Raw genomic sequence first — 17,932 nt, forward strand, 5'->3', positions numbered from 1 at the left:
CACACATTATGTGTTATTTGCAGTGTTGATTGGGATGGGGGGGTTGTGTATTGGAGAGTTTTTGTGCTCCAGTTGTCTTTCCATGGATCTGTTTTTGAGCTGAATGACTTCCTCAGACGGTGCATTAAAAGCCCCAGGCATGAGAACCTGAAGTTTAGTGACAACACACGCTGGCTTCTTACGTGTGTTACTTGTAACCCGACATTGTACCTTTTTACTCTAATCAAGCACCTAATTCTTGTGTCTGATGTCCATGCAAGGATGACTGAAATTTCGCTGTTAGGCTGCTTCCTACGTAGCGCTGCCTCTGCAGGAGCAGCACTGCCAAGCTGCCTTCAAATGGTTGGTTGTTTCGCCTCAGACGAGGTTTCAGTTTTCTGAGAGACACAGGCCTCTTCCCCCCTGCTTTTTAAGATGGATACAAGGGTAAGGCACATAACAGAGGAAAGGAACAGTGACCTCACTGCATAGAACAAGTAGTTTTGCCTCTTTCAGCCTTAATTAAGCAGGATTCTACTTTGAGGAAGGACTGCTTGCTTGGTTCCAGTATGCATATTTAACATTTTAATGACTGTGCTGCTCTTAGGAGAAAGGAAGGATGTCTGTAAGTGAGGAAGCCTGAGTTTTCTTTTCATAGTGCCAGAATTAAATGTTCAACCAACCATATTTTTCCATCCATTGATATTTTGAGAGGAAATGGTGAGGTGGAGAAGCTGAAGCCTCCAGAAAAAAACCAACATATCAAAATTTGAGGTGTGTGCCACAGTGTGACTGTACACTTTTCAGCTTGTTTTCACATGTAATTTCAGCTGTGCTTGTTAGTGCTCCACAACAGCACCCTGAAGAAAACTACACCACGATTAGAATGGAACCAAATGTTATGAAAAACTGAGATGCTAAATATTCCTGAATGAAAACCGAACACCGCATCAAGGATTTATGATGGAAGTAAAATTCCCTAACCAAAGTTTTGTCTGACTGGAGTGCTTCATCTGATCAGAGCCAGGTGGGAATTTTCTTCCCCAAAAGAAGAGTTTACACTAGAAGAGAGAGCTGGGGGTGCTCACCTGACAATAGCTGCGGGGTTGAAGATATCTGTAAGAGAAAGTAACCACGAAGATGAGGAGTGGGACGGAAACCTGGCAGTTGGAGGGGTTTGAAAACGCACCCTGAAGTGCTGAAAGAGACAGGCTTTAACACTGAACTATGGGAGTGAGAACAGGAGAGAAGAGGAGGAGCACTGAAGAGTAAGAGGAGCCAGACAAGTTTTCACAATTTCTAAACAGGCATTTTATAAATTGGTATTTGTAACTCTGCTTATCTGTGCATCGACAGCAGCTTTGAAATACAAAATTAATCTCCAGTGATGTTTTAAGACTTCAAAAATCCTATAATAAAATTGGCATTTGGACATAAACCACAACGTAAGTAGTTCTAAATGTAATAATATAATATATTTACACAATTCATCTGACACAAATCACAGCTACACTAACCAGACACTAGATACTCTGGGTTTGCTCATTACTACAGCCATACCATTCTTTTATTTTACTGAAGCCCTTAGCAATCCTTTTCAATAATACTCTCAGTGCTTAAATCTAAATTATATACAAATTTTGTGAGCCCTTCCTTCAGCAACAGGAGGCAATACTGTATTTTCCCATAACAATTCCCTCACTACCTATGAATCTTCCCTTGCAGTGAAATGCACATCAGAATTCTTCAGGCAAAGTAGTTCATTCATGACATCCACAGCCAGGGCATGTATTTACACCCTCTTATTTTCCACCCTATGTCTTAAGGTGTACAGCATCACCACAGAGCAAACTTCTGTTTGTCATTGTGCTACTGACACACACATTCTTACTCCATTTCAAGTGTAAAGGAAATCAATCCTACTTGCAGCGAACCAATTAGAATAACTTTTAAGCCTTACTACGCTGATTTCATTGTAGTTTGTCAAAATAATGTGTCAGCTATCTCTGTAAGTCACTTAGGGGCAGGCTAAGAAGATCAGTTCATAATGGCCTAAGTTGCTCTTTCAGAGACAGAAAGCTCAATCAGAAAATTTGGGACTTCACTGCAGAATCACAGGGTGACTTTAAATTATTTACTTTCTAAGTGAAATAATAAGTTTTAATATCCTCCATTTTGGGTACCAGCCCATAGTAACACCAGACTAAGATCTAGTTTCACTCTTTAGAAAAGTTGGGCAGGACCTTGGCTTGCATTTCCTGTTAAGTTCCCCAGAACTCAGCAGACTTTGGCGTTCAATGTTTTGCTGACATTTACTTTGTTTCTGCTTATGCATTAGCTGGTTGTGCCTGAACTGACATGAGTAAACAGGGCTGCAGCAGGACTTTGAAAAGATACTAAGTTCGTTTCCAGAGGAAGACGGAAACACCATTTTTACCCTGTTGTTTTGTGGATTTCTGAAGTGCTAAATAGAAGAGTGTTACCTTCTCTGTTACTGGCTTATGTACAGGATGTTTATCTCAGATGGCATCTTTTGTTTCTGTGTATCTGCTCTGTCACTCTATTACATATTCATAAAAAAAAGAACCCCTCAATGTCTTAATTCACTGCAGTGAAGCGTTTTAAATTTCCAACTATTTTATATATCTGCTTCTGTCTTTCTTCAATCTTTTAATTGAAAATGAAAATTATTTTTATAGAATATTCAGTATTTATTTTTCACTGCATGGTAGTAGAGTATTTTGAAATAATTTGGATTGTCTTACTGCTCAGTGCAGATCATGGTTAGTTATTTGATTCCTAAAATCTAGATTTCTTAAGTTATTATCTGTGTTAAAAGATTTAAGAGAAAATAAACCAATGGGATTTTAAAGTAAACTTGGATTTGAGAATCTCCCTAGGAGTGCTGCTTAGAGCGGCAGGGGCACAAAATGCTGGTTTGCTGCATCTGGTCTTTGTTCAGACCTGAGGAACTCTGGGCTCAGACCAGCCCTTCAGCTGCAGGCTCATGTCATGTCTCTATTCCTGTGTCCTGGAACAAAAACGTTTCAGTTACCAGGTAAATTCTCAATTCTGACACAGTGCCTGTGTGTGCATCCATACTGTGTTCCTCTAATGTAGCACCCCAAACCCCATGCTCTTACCTATAAGGAGCAGTAGAGTTTTTTTAAACAGTCTCTGCTCCACTTTACCTTATGTGACTGTCTGAATCTGTGCACACTGCTGTTCAGCCAAATGCCATTTTATGCTGGTTTTTTATAGTAAATTAAGGTAATGTCATTTTACTACATCTTATTTATTCATGGGATCAAAAATTCAGAGCTCTTCATTTACTAAAGCACTGAAAGTTGTCCGAGAAGTTTAGCATTTCAAAGCAGGAGGCAAAGACATCAAAGGATTAGTGGAGTGACTGAAGTTAAGCAAGTTATTTTTCATTATATCTAGTGGGTAACGCCACAGCAGCTTGCCCTGCAGTACAAACACAGACAAGGGTTATTAACTATGGGATTAAAGGAAAATCTGGGAATGCCATTTAAAGCTACATTTTCTCCTGATGCTTTTAAAAGGTCAAAATGTATCTTGTAACCTTTTCAATTAAGGCTTAAATCAATTAAGGCTTTGCTAATGTAAAGATCATTGCTTTGCTTATTTTTGAGATGCACGTTAGAAATGACTGACCTGTTCCTAGTGTCTCAAAAGCACGTGTCTTTGTCCTTCCTCACCTGTATTAACCTGCCTCCTGTAAAACCAAACCTGCCTCCTGCTTTAGCAACAGGATAATCAAACTGGCAGCACACACCACTGATCCTTTAGTATTGGATACTCCCAGTCAGAGGTTCCATGTTGTTTCAGGGTGCCCTGAAGGATGGATACCATGGGGCATTAGGAAGTAAAACATCAATGAACAAACCAGTATTCCTCTCTCTTCCACAAACCCCCCAGTGTACGTAGAGGGGTACGTGTGAATGGCCTACAGGTAACTTCCACAGCAGCCTCAAAACAATTAAGGAGGCATCAGCACAGTGAGTGGGACAGGGCCGAGAAGGCAGGGGTAAGTAGTTTCTCAGGATGAGTTTGCCATTTCAGAAGTAACGTGCTTAGCCACAGGACCCAGCTGCCTCGAAGCTGTCAGCTGTTGCACACCTGGATGCTTGAGGTATGTGACACCTCATTGCCTCAATTACTGAATTCTGAGTTTGGACTTCTCAGGGTGCAGAGTAAGTATGCTGCTAGGTCAAACATGCATCTATGATTCTCTCCACCTATTTATTCTTCCAGACCTTTGCTCAAGGGAATAATCACTGGGGTTTTGCCTGAGGTCCAGAGTTAGGGGTTATTTAATTTTCTGTTGATAACTGATCAGTGGAATATATTCTTACTGCAGTGTCCCTGATGTAACAGCCATGAATCTTTCACAGGCTGAGAACTAACTAGAGATTGCCATCACACCTGAAACTCACGAGAGCTTTACAGAAGGCATTACCTGTGCCTGTCACTGTATCTTCAGAACATTCCACCATCCACCCTTTCAAACTTAAAAAAAAAAAGACTTCACATTGCTGAGCAATGTCAGTGATAAAGAACAACAGCTCGAAAGTGCCAAACAAGAGATTTTTTTGTTACCTGGGGCCAAGAGAACCACTGAACAGCCCAGGTTGGAAAGGACTGTGCATTGTCACTTGATCCTGTGATCAAATAGATCGCAGTATCAACTGTAGAACCAGAGGCAACAGAGGTATTGAGAACTTCTGCATTGTCAGCATTCTTAGGAACTTCTCTGTCCATTTTAGTAATGGGCCTACGTCTTTCCTATGTCTTCTCCTTAACTGCTGAGGTGTCTGAAGAATCCTTTCTTCTGCCTGGCATCTCTGGCCAATTTCAGTTCTAGCTGAGCCTCAGCCTTCCGGTTTGCATCTCTGCATTCCCTAGCAATGTTCCTGTAGTCCTCAGTGGGTATTTGGGCACCTTTCCATAGCTAGTATGCTGCTTTTTTGCCTTGCAGCACATCTGAAAGCTCATGGTTAACCCTGGGTGGTCTCTTCTTCTGCCTTCTTCCTTTTCCTCCATATACAATGGACAGTTCTTGTGCTTTCTAGGAGGCTGTTCGTTAAAAGCTCCCAGTACTCATAATCTCCTTTGCCCTCCATGCTTCCCATAGAATCTCTTGCATCTGGGCTCAGAGCATATTGAAGCTGGTTCTTCTACATTCCAGTGTCTTTGTCCTACTACTGGTCTTCAGTGTGCTCAGCAGGATCTTAAACTCCACAGTGTTGTGATCACTGTATCCAAACTGTCATTGTTGTATTACATCTTTTCAGTTTACAAGCAACACGTACAGCAATGCAGTATTCCCAGTTAGCATGTCCACATCTGCAGCAGGAAGCTGCCCCCATGCATTTCAGGAATCTCATGGACAGCTTGTGCACTGCTATGTTGTTCTCCCAATAAATGTCTGGGTAATTCATATCACCCATGAGGACAAGGTTTTATTGGCCTAAGACTTCCTTTGAACAGCCTAACAGATACCTAACAAAATGTCTTCCTTAGTTATGAACCATCTAATCTTGATCCAAAGGCATTTGATAGAACTTTTGTGGTCTCCATAGTTTACCTACATACACTCCTTCTCCCTTCCTATCTTGCCAAAAGAGCTTGTAGTTACCCTAATTGTTTAATTTGTGCTTTAGGAAAACAAACCATTGGGAAAAATTACCCAAACAACCTTACCATACCTCCCTCCTACATTTATACTGAGACTTTCAAAATGGCCTAAAAGGGTTTGATGCACAGAACTTCACTCAACTGGAACTAGAGTTGGGTGCCTACTGCCTTTGTACCTGTGCAACGTGAGCTGTAAATACCAAGAGAATTTTTAAAATACAGGTGATATGAACACAACCAAAGATGTAGACCTGACCTTACCTTTCAGCAGTCAGATGAATCACTCACTAGGAACCAAAACAGCAAAGAAAAGATACATTTTAATCATATTCCAGCCACCACAAATGGACAAACCTTCACAGCAGAAAGAGGAGCAAACAGACTTCATACTGACCTTGACTTCACTGGCCTCAAAATCACTAATGTAAACACATCCTCTCTGAGAAAATTAAATCTCTCCATTGTGTAATATTCAACATGAAGAGGAAACTGGTTTGATTTTGGGTTTTTTAAAAAATAATTTTCTCCTATGAAAAGAAGTAATACGCAAAAAAGCCTACCAGTAGAGAAAAAACTGAAAGGTATTTTGGCATAGTTCATTACTAACAAAATAGTCAACAGGCACACAGATTCTTTAAGAATTTGGTCTGGCAAGGTACTTAAGCATATGTTTCATGTGAGGAACACCTCAATGAACCTCTGGATCCTGAAGTTAAGGCACCTGTTTTAGTCACGTACTGAGCATGAGACAAATTACAGGGGAAAAAGCCCATCAGAAACAGCTTGACAACTTACTAAGTAGACATCCAAAACTGAAGCATTGTCATTTTCCGTTTCCAGCATGTTGTGCTCTGATGTTAAATAGATGGCACTGTCTTCTAAAGTGAATGTTGAACTCGAAGGCAACCCTTTACTGCAAAGAGAAGGGAGACTGCAGTCAACCAAATATACAAGTTACAGACAGCTCAGTCAAACATATTTGAAGATCTTGAGCTGTATCTGAAATGTTAAAGCTTCAAATACTTGAAAAGACAGAATGTAAATGGACAAATACAGATGTGTTGACAATGGCTAGATAGTTGGCAGCTCACATTTGACTAATGTACACAAGCCACAGTTTTGTTTTTGCATTAACCAAAATTTTATCAGGAAGCAATACTGTTCCTGAACTCTAATTAAAAAATGAAACTGTATTACAGTAAATGTGGGATAATTAATTTAAAAATAAGTTGCTTCCACATTACAAATGGTGTAAATTTTGTCAGCCTTTCTTATTTTAAAGTATGAAAAAGAGATTCAGTAATTAGGTACACAGCAGCATTGGACTTTCTTATGCAAACACAAGGATCACTTGCAGCCAACAGTTCAGAAAGGGATGTGGGAGAACAAGAGTGAGTTGGTAGAGCTCTGCAAGGAAGTGGCATTTACAAGAGCAAGTTCACTGTATTATTTAATTCAAAGATATGATATTTTCATAGAATTATAGAATGTGTAAGGTTGAAAGGGACCTTTAGAGGTCATCTGGTCCAACCCCCCCCTGCAGTGAGTGTGCAGGGACATCTTCACTAGATAAGTTGCTCAGAGCCCCATCACACCTGATCTTGAATATCTCCAAGGATGGGACCTCCACTACCTCTCTGGGCAACCTGTTCCAGTGATCCACCACCCTCATATGAAGAACTTTTTCCTAATATCCAACCTAAATCTCCCCTTTCGAGTTTAAAACCATTGTCCCTTGTCCTACTGCTACATGCCCTCAGGAACAGTTTTTCTCCAGCTTCCTTACAGGCACCTTTCAGGTATTGTAAGGCCACTGTAAGGTCCCCCCTGTAGCCTTCTCTTCTCCAAGCTGAACAAGCCCAACTCTCACAGCCTGTCTTCATAGGAGAGGTCCTCCTGCCCTTCATTCATTTTTGTGGCCCTCCTCTGGACACACTCCAACAGGCCCATGTCCTTCCTGTGCTGAGGGCTCCAAAGCTGAACACAGTACTCATGGTGAGGTCTCACCAGAGCAGGGTAGAGGGGCAGAGGCACCTCTCGATCTGCTGGACACACGTCTTGATGCAGCCCAAGATGCAGTTGCCTTCTGAGCTGCAGATGCACATTGGTGGCTCATGTCCAGCTTCTGATCCACAAGTACTCCCAAGTCCTTTTCCTCAGGGCTGCTTTCAAGCACATCATCTCCCAACCCGTATGGATAGCAGGGATTGTCCTGACACAGGTGCAGGACCTTTGTTCTCTGCTGTCCAAAAAGAATGTGAAACTGCAAATGTACCCACACAGGAATCTTGTTTTGTAAACACAGTTGGAACCACAAAGCTGAAACTTTCAAAGGTTCTTTTAGTGGAGCTGGGTGCCCATTATCACTTGTCCCTGCTAGCTGCCAGAAACTAAGACTCCAAGCTGCCTTGAAAATTTAACTGTCAGTTTTTCAGATACAACTCAAAAGTGCTGATCTATTTGCACACAAGATAAAAAGCAAACAATTCCACATTATAACTGGGTATGAAAATATGGTTACAGCCACCAGTCCTGTAATGACCGATTTCCCCCTCCCTTTGCAGTTCTTGGTAGTTTGAAGATGTTCCAGGTGGAGTATAATTTCAGGAAGCACAAAGCTCGCATACGCCTTCATCAGTCACCCCTCACGTCCCATCAGCATTACGTGTGACACATTACGGTGTTCTTTCTATCCTATAGTGTATCAGGCACCTTTCCAACAGCAAGACCCTTTCTTTTTATCCCAAGGGTGACCCAGCTCCCACTGACTGAGCAGCACTTTTCTCACACCCGTTACTTGTTGCTCAACAGAATACATTTCAGTTTTCTGCCAGTGCTTCATTTTACTGAAGGGGGGTGGGCAGACAGGACAGGAAATAGTGGTCTGTTGCCAGAGGCCAGACCATATTTTATCTCTGCCCACCAAAGAAGCTCTGGCATGAAAGATACCCTACCAGGCAAAAGTGGAGGGGGAGATAGGCACTTTTTGTTGCTGAGTTATGCTTGCTGCCATTGCACGGCTCAGGCCTCTCAGGTGTATGAAGGGCCACATACGAAATGCCCGTGACACAAGATGAGTACGCAGCGAGAGCAGCCAGCGCTGCTACAAAAACATGCAAACACAGTGGTCAGCCCTTCCTTCTGAAAAAATCACACTGTGTTAATAAATGTAGAGCAAGTCAGGCAGGCTGCTCTGTGTTCAAGGCTTTCATTCCTGAATTGGGTTAGGTTTAAAAGAAAAAAATATATTGAAATAGTCACTCCTTTCATATACATATCAGGCCACATCACTGCCACCTTCCCTGCTATTTTTAACTTTTTTCACTCCCAGAAAACATCTGGAACCTGTACTCAAGCTGAGGTGAGGATTCTGCAATTCACACCACTATTTTTTTAGTTTATATCCTTCAGGTATCAGAAGACTAAGACCATGTCCACCTATTATTTCAGTGTAATTCACTGTCTTAGTACAATACTTTTCTTCCTCTCCTCCCTTCTGTATTTTTCCTTTAGAAGGTACTGCACTTGTGTTAGTTTGTTAAATATAATTTACATTGCTTCACAGCCTGCTGCAGATAGCAAACAGCAGTAATGCAAGTTCAGCACTTGGTCTTGGGATTGTTAAACTTCTCGTTTCCCCTGTAACACAGAATAAAGTCAAAGCCATCATAATTTTGGAGCGTGCCTTCTTTTTTGCCCACCTGTTAAGAAAATACACTCTACAGTCACGTAGACAAATCAGGGTTAAAACAAAAACACCATGTTAAGAGGAAGCAAAGAAAAGCTCCTATAAATGTCAACATTTGGTTATTTAGTAGCATAAATCATACATATCAACATAGAGAAAGAGGGGCAGAAGTACAAAGATACAGTAGTCTTACATACAGAAAATCCGAAGCAATGAAAGTCCCTTGAACAAAATCAAGCATGAAAAAAGAGAATGAAACAATAGATGCCAGTCCACTTTCTTCTTACAATCAAAGATCCACAACTTATTTGCAGATGGAAATTGGTGCTGCTGTGACTTTCACACTGAATAATTAGAGATAAACAATTCTCCATGCAAGAGATGAGCCTTACTTGCCAAGTTTGTTAAAAGGAGAAGTGTAGGAAAACTGTTGCCAGGCAGAGGTTTCTTTCATACACCTTAAACTCAATACCCGGGTGTTTTTCTCTGTTTAAAAGAACGTGAACTGTCCACTTTGGGGAGCAAGTCTGTAACATCTATTTCCCATGAGAAAGTGGAGATTTCAAGTCACTGCCATGTTGGAGACCATGCTGGTGTTAGTCTAAAAGCAACCACTTCTGACAGGAGCTAAACTGAGCTGCAACTGCAGTACAGGACTTAGGTATAGTAACATAACACCACCTCCTGAGCTACAGCTGCTTAGTTACAAATAGTTTTCTTGGCAGAATATAACAATTGTTTTGTTGGTTGTACTTGTCTTACAACTGCAGCACGAAGAACATATATCCCAGCTGGCAAAGGGACTTTGAACTATATGAAGATACATGTAAAAACAAGATTCCCAGGTTTTTATGAAAAGGGGGAAAAGCAGAAGTTTCTGCTGTTAATTTTTTTTTAAGATCTCATCCTTAGTGTTAATGTGGATCCTGTTTTAAGAAGCACTTAATATTTTGTCCTTATGCTGAAGTGAGGAGAAAAGCCATGCTTTGAACTTCTAAATCTGCACACAGCAACACATTTCATCAAAAGCAAGGCTCAGCTTCTCATCCTCTTGGGTAGAAAATAAAATAAAACCTTCATTTTCCAAAGGTTCTATTTTATTTTTATTTATTTCCCAAAATGCTCTATTGGGCATGACATGCAAAAAAATCCTTACAAAAATCAGCTCAAAAGTTAAAGATCATTAGGGAATGCAACTTGCTAATAGGAAAAATGTGATGTTAGGCACAAGATTTTCAGCAGGAACAGTAAAATTAGACTGATTTTCTACAGATTTGTAAAGCAGCGTAACTTTTACACCGTTTAATCTACGGATAATATATGTAAGATCCTATTCAGTTTCTAAGGAATAAAGACAAAAAAATTACACTTCGTCATGGAACCAGCATAACCAGGCAGGATTATAACAAGTTATTGTGATTAAATAATAACAACAACAACCACTAGTGTCCTTCAAACCCTCCTGAATCTTAATTACTATTTCTGTCCTTGATATTTTACTTATACTAAACTTAAATGGCAATTGTAGAGATAAAAGACTTCTGTTTGCTTCCTGGAACAAACATTTCTCGCTATAACGCATCTGCTTGCAATGCAGCCTGTGGGACAGGCAGAACTCTTCAGTCTCCCTTCCCAGTCATTGCACAACCTCTGAAGAATGGCAGACACGGTACTGGGTAGAAAACAACTAAGCAGAAGTTTGAGCTGTACTTTGGGTTTAGCTGTTTGGTTGGTTTTTCTCCTGCGGTGTGAAAAACAGCTCTTGCAGGAATATAATTATCAGCTTCTGGCAAATAATGCCAAAATACAGCCACCATGAATTCGAATGGGCCACTGTGACTCCCCCATTGTGAAAAGTTGTAACAAAAATAGGCTTTGATGTCTATTTTTAGATGTCAAATATGCTTTTCTGTAACATGTCCCACACAATACTTATCCCTTAAATAGCAGCACATTTGCAATGTCCAGTGTGAGAACTCTTATACAAGCTTTTCAAAAAATTATCAGCTCATTGCATCATGAGTTTTGATCTCTAGAAACCTCTGAGTTAGAAGTTAGTCAGAAAAATACCTCGTACGATAAATGAGCAATAAAACTATTGTTCTAAGGTAAAACTCAGTGCCAAATGGTTCAGGAAATCCATCCTGCCTAAGTTTAAATGTGAACAGGGACCACAGGTATTTTTGGACCTGTTTAAGTAACCACATTAGTCTAGTACTTACAGTGTAGATATTTATCACCTCTAAGATCCAGCTTTGCATTTCGTTTTTTATGGGGGGAAAAAAAATAGGTAGCTCAAACATAATAAAACTCTTGTAATATTTCACCATGACTGTTGACAAACATCAAAACTAGGTACCACTGAGCTTCTAAACACTGTTTTAAGTGCAGGAGTAATGACAGTGAGTCTGTGCTACTACCTTCACACTAAGATATGATGTGAATCAGTAATCACTGTCAGCACATCAGTTTAACAATGGTCAACAAACCTGTACACCTTTGCTGGTGCCAACTAAGACCATCAGACCTGACATTTTTGCACCTGACATGCTTATGTAGTTGAAAAGAGACAATCTAAGCAATCAGATGTTAAGGACTCAGTCTAGATTACAAAAATGCAGAATAGTAACAGCCAAATCCACTAAGAGGTACACATGGACATGCAGCAGCCCTTGGAACAATCTACACTTCAAGTGTATTTTAAGAAGCCGCTCTGAAAAAATTGATGTAATAAAGTTAGACTTGCAAGAACAAGTATGGAATATGAAAAGCAGCATGCAGAGGGACAAATTCAGTAAAGGAAATGTTTCCTCATGTACTAAATAACGACCATTACCACTGGAGATGCATGTGCACATCTGATAACTGAACAATAATTTTAAATTTGATGTTAAAAAAAAAACACTATAGGCTCTCTTTCTACTTCTAAGCAACTCATTTCCAGAAACATTGGCTAAATAATTTATAAAACTTATTTCTTCTGTGAAGAAACCACAATTTTCTCGGGGCTCTGTTACAACAAATTATAATGAAAAGTGCTACAAACAGGGCATCAACAGCTGAACGGGATTAGATCTAATTAATTTACTAAGCACAGATGGAGGCATTCCTACTTCAGCACAGCCACAGAGATCCTCACAAGAAGGCTCACAGCAACATAAGGAGCTGCTTTTAAAATGTACCAGGAAGGAAAAAAAAAACCAAACCACCCCAACACACTATTCAGACCCATGTCAAGTTGTGTCACTGTTCATCAAGCATAAGGCAGCGAGGGACCCTGTCAGGTCAGTGGGCATGAAAACGTTAAGGCTTTACAGCAGTGTTGGTGAAATTGATGGCAATTCTACAGACTGGTTTATGATGTAGTAGGATGTCTCAGTGGAAGATAGGACAGAAAACCAAAGCATGAAGCAACACTGTGCATGGCATCATACTGCGATTTGGTGCAAATCATGAGCAGACTCTCTGCTTTCAGATACACAGTGCTGTTTTTATACTTCCAACAGTGATATTAAAAAATCCATTAAACATGCACATATATTTGCTGGTGAAGGGGACATTCTTGAGCTCATATTCCTTCCATAGGGCTACTGATGTCTGCTCTGCAAGTAATTGCAAATCCCAGTTACTTGCTGGTAAAGTCATGTAACGTGACAAATGCCAGCAGAACCTCAGATCTGCATTGGCCTGCTGAAAACATAAGAGTTTCAGGAGGTTTTTATTTTTCTGAATGGGTGGAGCCACCAGGTGAAAGTTTTACCAAAAGAAGGGTCACTGAGTCATGAAAGTTAAGTAACTCTGGAGCAGAGCCTTCCCATTCTGCCTTGAGGCTGGCTATCTATACAGCACTAGAACTGAGAAAAGATTCAGCAGCAGCAGGTGATATAGCTCTCGTTATTCACTGTAACTTTTATCAGAAACTCCTAGACAGTACCTTTGAGAAAAAAAAGAGAGAGAGGGATGATGTAATCAGGGTACTACATTTATTTACCGCTCTCTCTTCTATTGTTATGTTTGCTTAATATCCTGTTGAGTTACACAGTGGTAGTGTCTTCTTTCTAAAGACATTTTGAGAGGATGAACTTTTGTAACAGCAAGTAGAGTCATTATGAAATTGCTCAGGCTACTTTCCTGAATAAATTATGTACCTTTTATATATCAATATAAATCTATAGGCTTGGAACAAACCCAGAAGAAATTAAAAGGTCATTCAAGACTAATTACAAATCACCACATTGGATCACTTCCTCCAAGCAGACTGAAGACCTTGTGTGCACAGGCCTAGTCCTTCAGTCTTTGTTAGGTCCTTCTTCCGTTGTCAGGGACACTGACCTTTGCCTTTCTGGAGATCACCAATCCCCTCCAGGGACAGCGCCTCTGCTTTACAAACTATTTGCCTATCTCAGAAACTTTCATTAAGGAAATACTCCCACTGGGTCTTCTAAAAAAAATTCTCTTTGTTATTGCTTTCTTGCCACCCTTCAAAGTTAAATTATGGAGAATTATTTTGATTTTGTAATAAGGGCAAATATACTACGACAAAATATGAAGTCTCTAGTTTTGCCACAGTTACCAGTAACTTCCATTTAGAGTTTCTAGCCTGTATTTTATATACAAGCCTCAATATCAGTGGGCAAGCTAATAATTTACATCTGACAATCACTCAGCTCTCCTTGTTTTGCTGGAGTTAAATGTGTGCTCTGAACGCTTACTTGCTGTATCATATTTAATATTGAATCTAAATACCTACACAAAGAACATACTGAATATATTAAGAGCACACCTAAATAATACATCAGTAGAGAAGCATTATAACCACATGGATACTTTATTTTTCTCCAGCCTCATACATTATTAAGCATTCTCTAATATCTCAATAACTAAAGGATTATGGGTAAATAACTCAGAAAACTTTAAATGGAGAAAGAACTATTTCCCTCCCCCCACCTCCCCAGGAAATCTAGATGCCTGACTGATCCCTTGGTACTCATAATAACCATTTGGTACTTGATACTACAGTCTGATAACCCTTAACCATTTACACTGAATTTCAGGATTCGGTATTCCTCTGGCTATGAAAGTCATTCATATTACAAGCTAGACTTCAGAGAAAAGATAGTAGGAAAAGCAAATTTTAAATCAATTTACGACTATGAACTCCACAAGATTAAAATCATCATACCAAGTACACATATGAGGCTTGAAACGATTGAAATTTAGAAATGCCTCAGTAAATTAATGGAACTAGTGCACTACCCAGATTTGCCTCCCACTTCACAGTTGAAAGAGACTGAAATTTTATACATTGGTATGTTTCCAGGACAAACATTTACACACCAAAAAACATTCTTCTATTCCCAAAACCACTTCATAAACCAACTAAAATACACCCTTACTAATTTCTGACACCTTCAGAGAGGGGCAAATTCTGTTCACTTGGGTAGCATAGTTTTCTTCCAATACCAGCCTATGTCACTAAGAAAATTTCAAAATATAAGACTAAATGAAATACTTATTATCCCTTTGGCCTAACAATGGGGTTTTTTGGTGCTTCTTCAGGAGCACAGGTAGTAGTGTTAAACAAGTATTCTTCAATCTGCTTTTCTGCTAAGTTTGTTGCTCTGTTAACCTTGCCCACAGTACTGCTCCTGCAGAGCATAATGGATAAGCGAAAAAACATGAACTGTTTCTTTGATTAAGTATCCTGAAGACTTTCAGCATTATGCATGAGCAGTTAGATATGTCAGTAGCTACTACACATGGAATCCTGCAATAGGAAAAAACCTAAAAAGAATGACAGGACACATTAAAGCACACAAAGCTCTTCAGCGCAGACACCTTCTACCAGCACATCAATAACATTTACAGATTGAATAACTGAGTTGAAACTGACGTGTATGTGGAACTTCCCCATAAGAATTAAAGAAAATCCATAACTTATCTCAGAACAGCAACACACATACTGTCAGCAGCCAGTAACTACAAGTTCAGAATTGTGCGACCGCATGACCACAGCTGTGTTCATCACCAGTTTTACCACAGACTTCTGGCAAGGCAGAGGTGAATCAGCAGTGGGGAGGGCACGGGAGAGAACAAGAGGAATCCCTATATACACAGCGTATCAGGAAGAACACTTCAGTGGAACACAGGCCTTGTGCAATTTCAACAGTGCAACATGTTCCCATCTTTAGATTGAAAAAGAAAAGCAAAGCAAAAAAACCAAAACCAAAACCCTTTCTACAGTTACTTTCTCCCATTCCGTAATGATCAGCCACAGTTAACGTGCTCCACTGTGCTACTGCCCTCCTGTTGTTGTAGTAGGAGATGCTAAAGTACCCTATTCTATCTTGGTTCTTAATTTAAAAAAGAAAAAAAAAAGGAGAAAAAAAAAAGAACCAAAGTAATTCCATCACAGTAGAACCAGGAAGCCTTGTTTTTATTTAAGCCACAATTACATGTTGCTTCAATCGTAGTCAAATGTTCTTTCTTTCCCATGGGGATTTCCCCAGTGCCTCAGTGCGTCTGTTCCTAGCATTACAGCATTCAAGTCTCTTCTCCACCTAGCTGCTTGTTTTCATGAAGCTTGCGTTAATTTGGTCCACTTTGAATCAGATTCAGACAAATCTGTCTAAGCTTCAGAAGCTAAGGGTGGTGAGTGTACAGACAGAAGATTTAAGTTTAACACACAGAGGTTTGTTTACATAGAAAACCAGACTGGTAAAAGGTGCGGATTAAACACTCCTTACAGCAGAAAAATGAGTATCTACAAATCTCTTCCACTGAAAAATCCCAAAATATTTTACTTTTCTATGTTGTCTTTGAAAAGGTTGCCTGGTAGGAATATAAAGTCACGGGATGCTTCAGTTAAAATTTCGGATGCTTCAGGAAGTTCTGACTACGTAAAGATGAAAAGCACACAGCCCCTCAAAGCCTTCCAAAATTTCAAGTCATCTGCATGAAAGCCCAGCAATATAAATGTAAGGCAGACAACTGAAAACCATACAGAAAAGCAGAAGGAAGAGGAAATAAAAGACAGAAGTCCATACTGCACACACAACTTGCAGAAAGGAGATACAGTATACAAAAAGAGAAACAGGAATTTATTTTGGATAGATTGTTTTCCTAGGCTTGAGTATATCAGAAGACTTCAGCAGTCCTCAGTATCTTGGCACTGCTCTAAAGAGTCAAATACCCCTTTATACATCATGGAATTTCTGGGTTTGTGGCTAGAGGCCATGAGACCTCTTGAAAGACACATTGGAATGAGACACTCACTTCTGTCTTGAAACTCCTGTTTAAAACATTTCCAGAAGGACCCGTAAAGGCATTAACCCCCCCTTCAGCTTTTTGCTGTAGAATATGCAACATCAACTGAGAGAACAGTCATACTGTTCAGTACATTCAGATTTGTCACCTTTAATTTAATTCATCAGTACTTATTAGGAAAACTTTACCAGGGGGGTGGAGGAGGGAGGTGGGAGGTGGATCTGTAATAACTCTTGCTATAAAATTAATCCTTGATAGAGTAAGTATTAAATTTTCTAAGAGAAAGCAAATAAACCCTTTCAAAGAATTCTGTGGACTTGAACATAAATTCTAGCAGAAAACAGATCTTTTAGGTACTAAAATATCTCTGCACCAAATATAAACCTACTTGAGGAGGAGTGGAAAAACCTCTGAAAATTTTAATGAGAGGCAATAAATTGCCAATTCTGTACTTTTCCTAATGAATACTTCTCATTGTTTGTGACAGAACCACTTAACTGCAAACAGCTTCATACAATAGAAATCAGCTGTCTTCTGACAAACAAGAAAGCCCGCCTTTGCTGAATAAGATGCCATGTTTGTCCATTTTTTCCTTTTATCTAAAAAAGGAAAGTGTAAGTTCCCCTTGTGCTGAAAAACACAGCCATTTCCTCCCCCTTACTAATCCTTCATTCTCCACTTTTACCATTTCTCCTCACACAGCCTGGGTAACACCAAGTTTTCGCTAACTCTTCAAGGACTGAGGAATAACGGTGGAAAAATAATCAGCTAGCAGTCTGGAAAAAAACACTCCTAGTAAGCTGTACGTTTATGACTGCTACTCAGTTCCTTTCTTTGTTTTAATCATAGGTCCCTAAATGCAGCTCTGCGTTATCTGCTAATTAGTTATGCTGTTTCTGATCTGTACTAAACCAGGTCTACATAAACCCTCCTCACACGAGACAGCCTCAGGAACTGGTTCTGGCTCAGGAAGTCATCTCTGTCTTCTTAACCACACTGTCAGCAGTTCTTTGCTTCCTACCACGAGTGCTGAGCACTCTCAAGGAGTGATGGTACTGAGCAGCTTTCTTATATAAAATGCCATTTCCCTCTCCCTGGAGAATGATTGCATTCCTGGTTGATAGAAAAAGAGATAAATTCTGAAAAAAAACCCCAAACCCACAATTAAAATTACGGCATATGCTTCAAAGGTATCCAAAAATGTTACTGCTCTCTCTGTAATGAGACAAATGACATCTGTCTTCTCACTGATACGGGCACATACTGCTCATTAGTATTAATAAGAGCCAGAGAGCTGTACAGATACTGTGTTATTACTATGAACACAGGATTATCTCC

At 39.8% G+C, this 17,932-nt stretch overlaps 1 protein-coding gene across 1 annotated transcript in view; it reads right to left on the minus strand.

The window, feature by feature from the left end:
* Positions 1 to 6,393: 6,393 nt before the first annotated feature.
* PIP5K1B (phosphatidylinositol-4-phosphate 5-kinase type 1 beta) overlaps positions 6,394 to 17,932 on the minus strand; it is a gene marked incomplete at both ends in the record, with an annotated part of 70,003 nt that continues 58,464 nt past the window's right edge. Inside the window, one exon of the mRNA XM_084278232.1 lies at positions 6,394 to 6,553. Coding sequence (XP_084134358.1) covers positions 6,394 to 6,553 — 160 coding nt within the window. The remainder of the gene's footprint in view (positions 6,554 to 17,932) is intronic.

Source organism: Gallinula chloropus, assembly GCF_964237585.1.
Source record: "Gallinula chloropus genome assembly, chromosome: Z".
NCBI lineage: Eukaryota > Metazoa > Chordata > Aves > Gruiformes > Rallidae > Gallinula > Gallinula chloropus.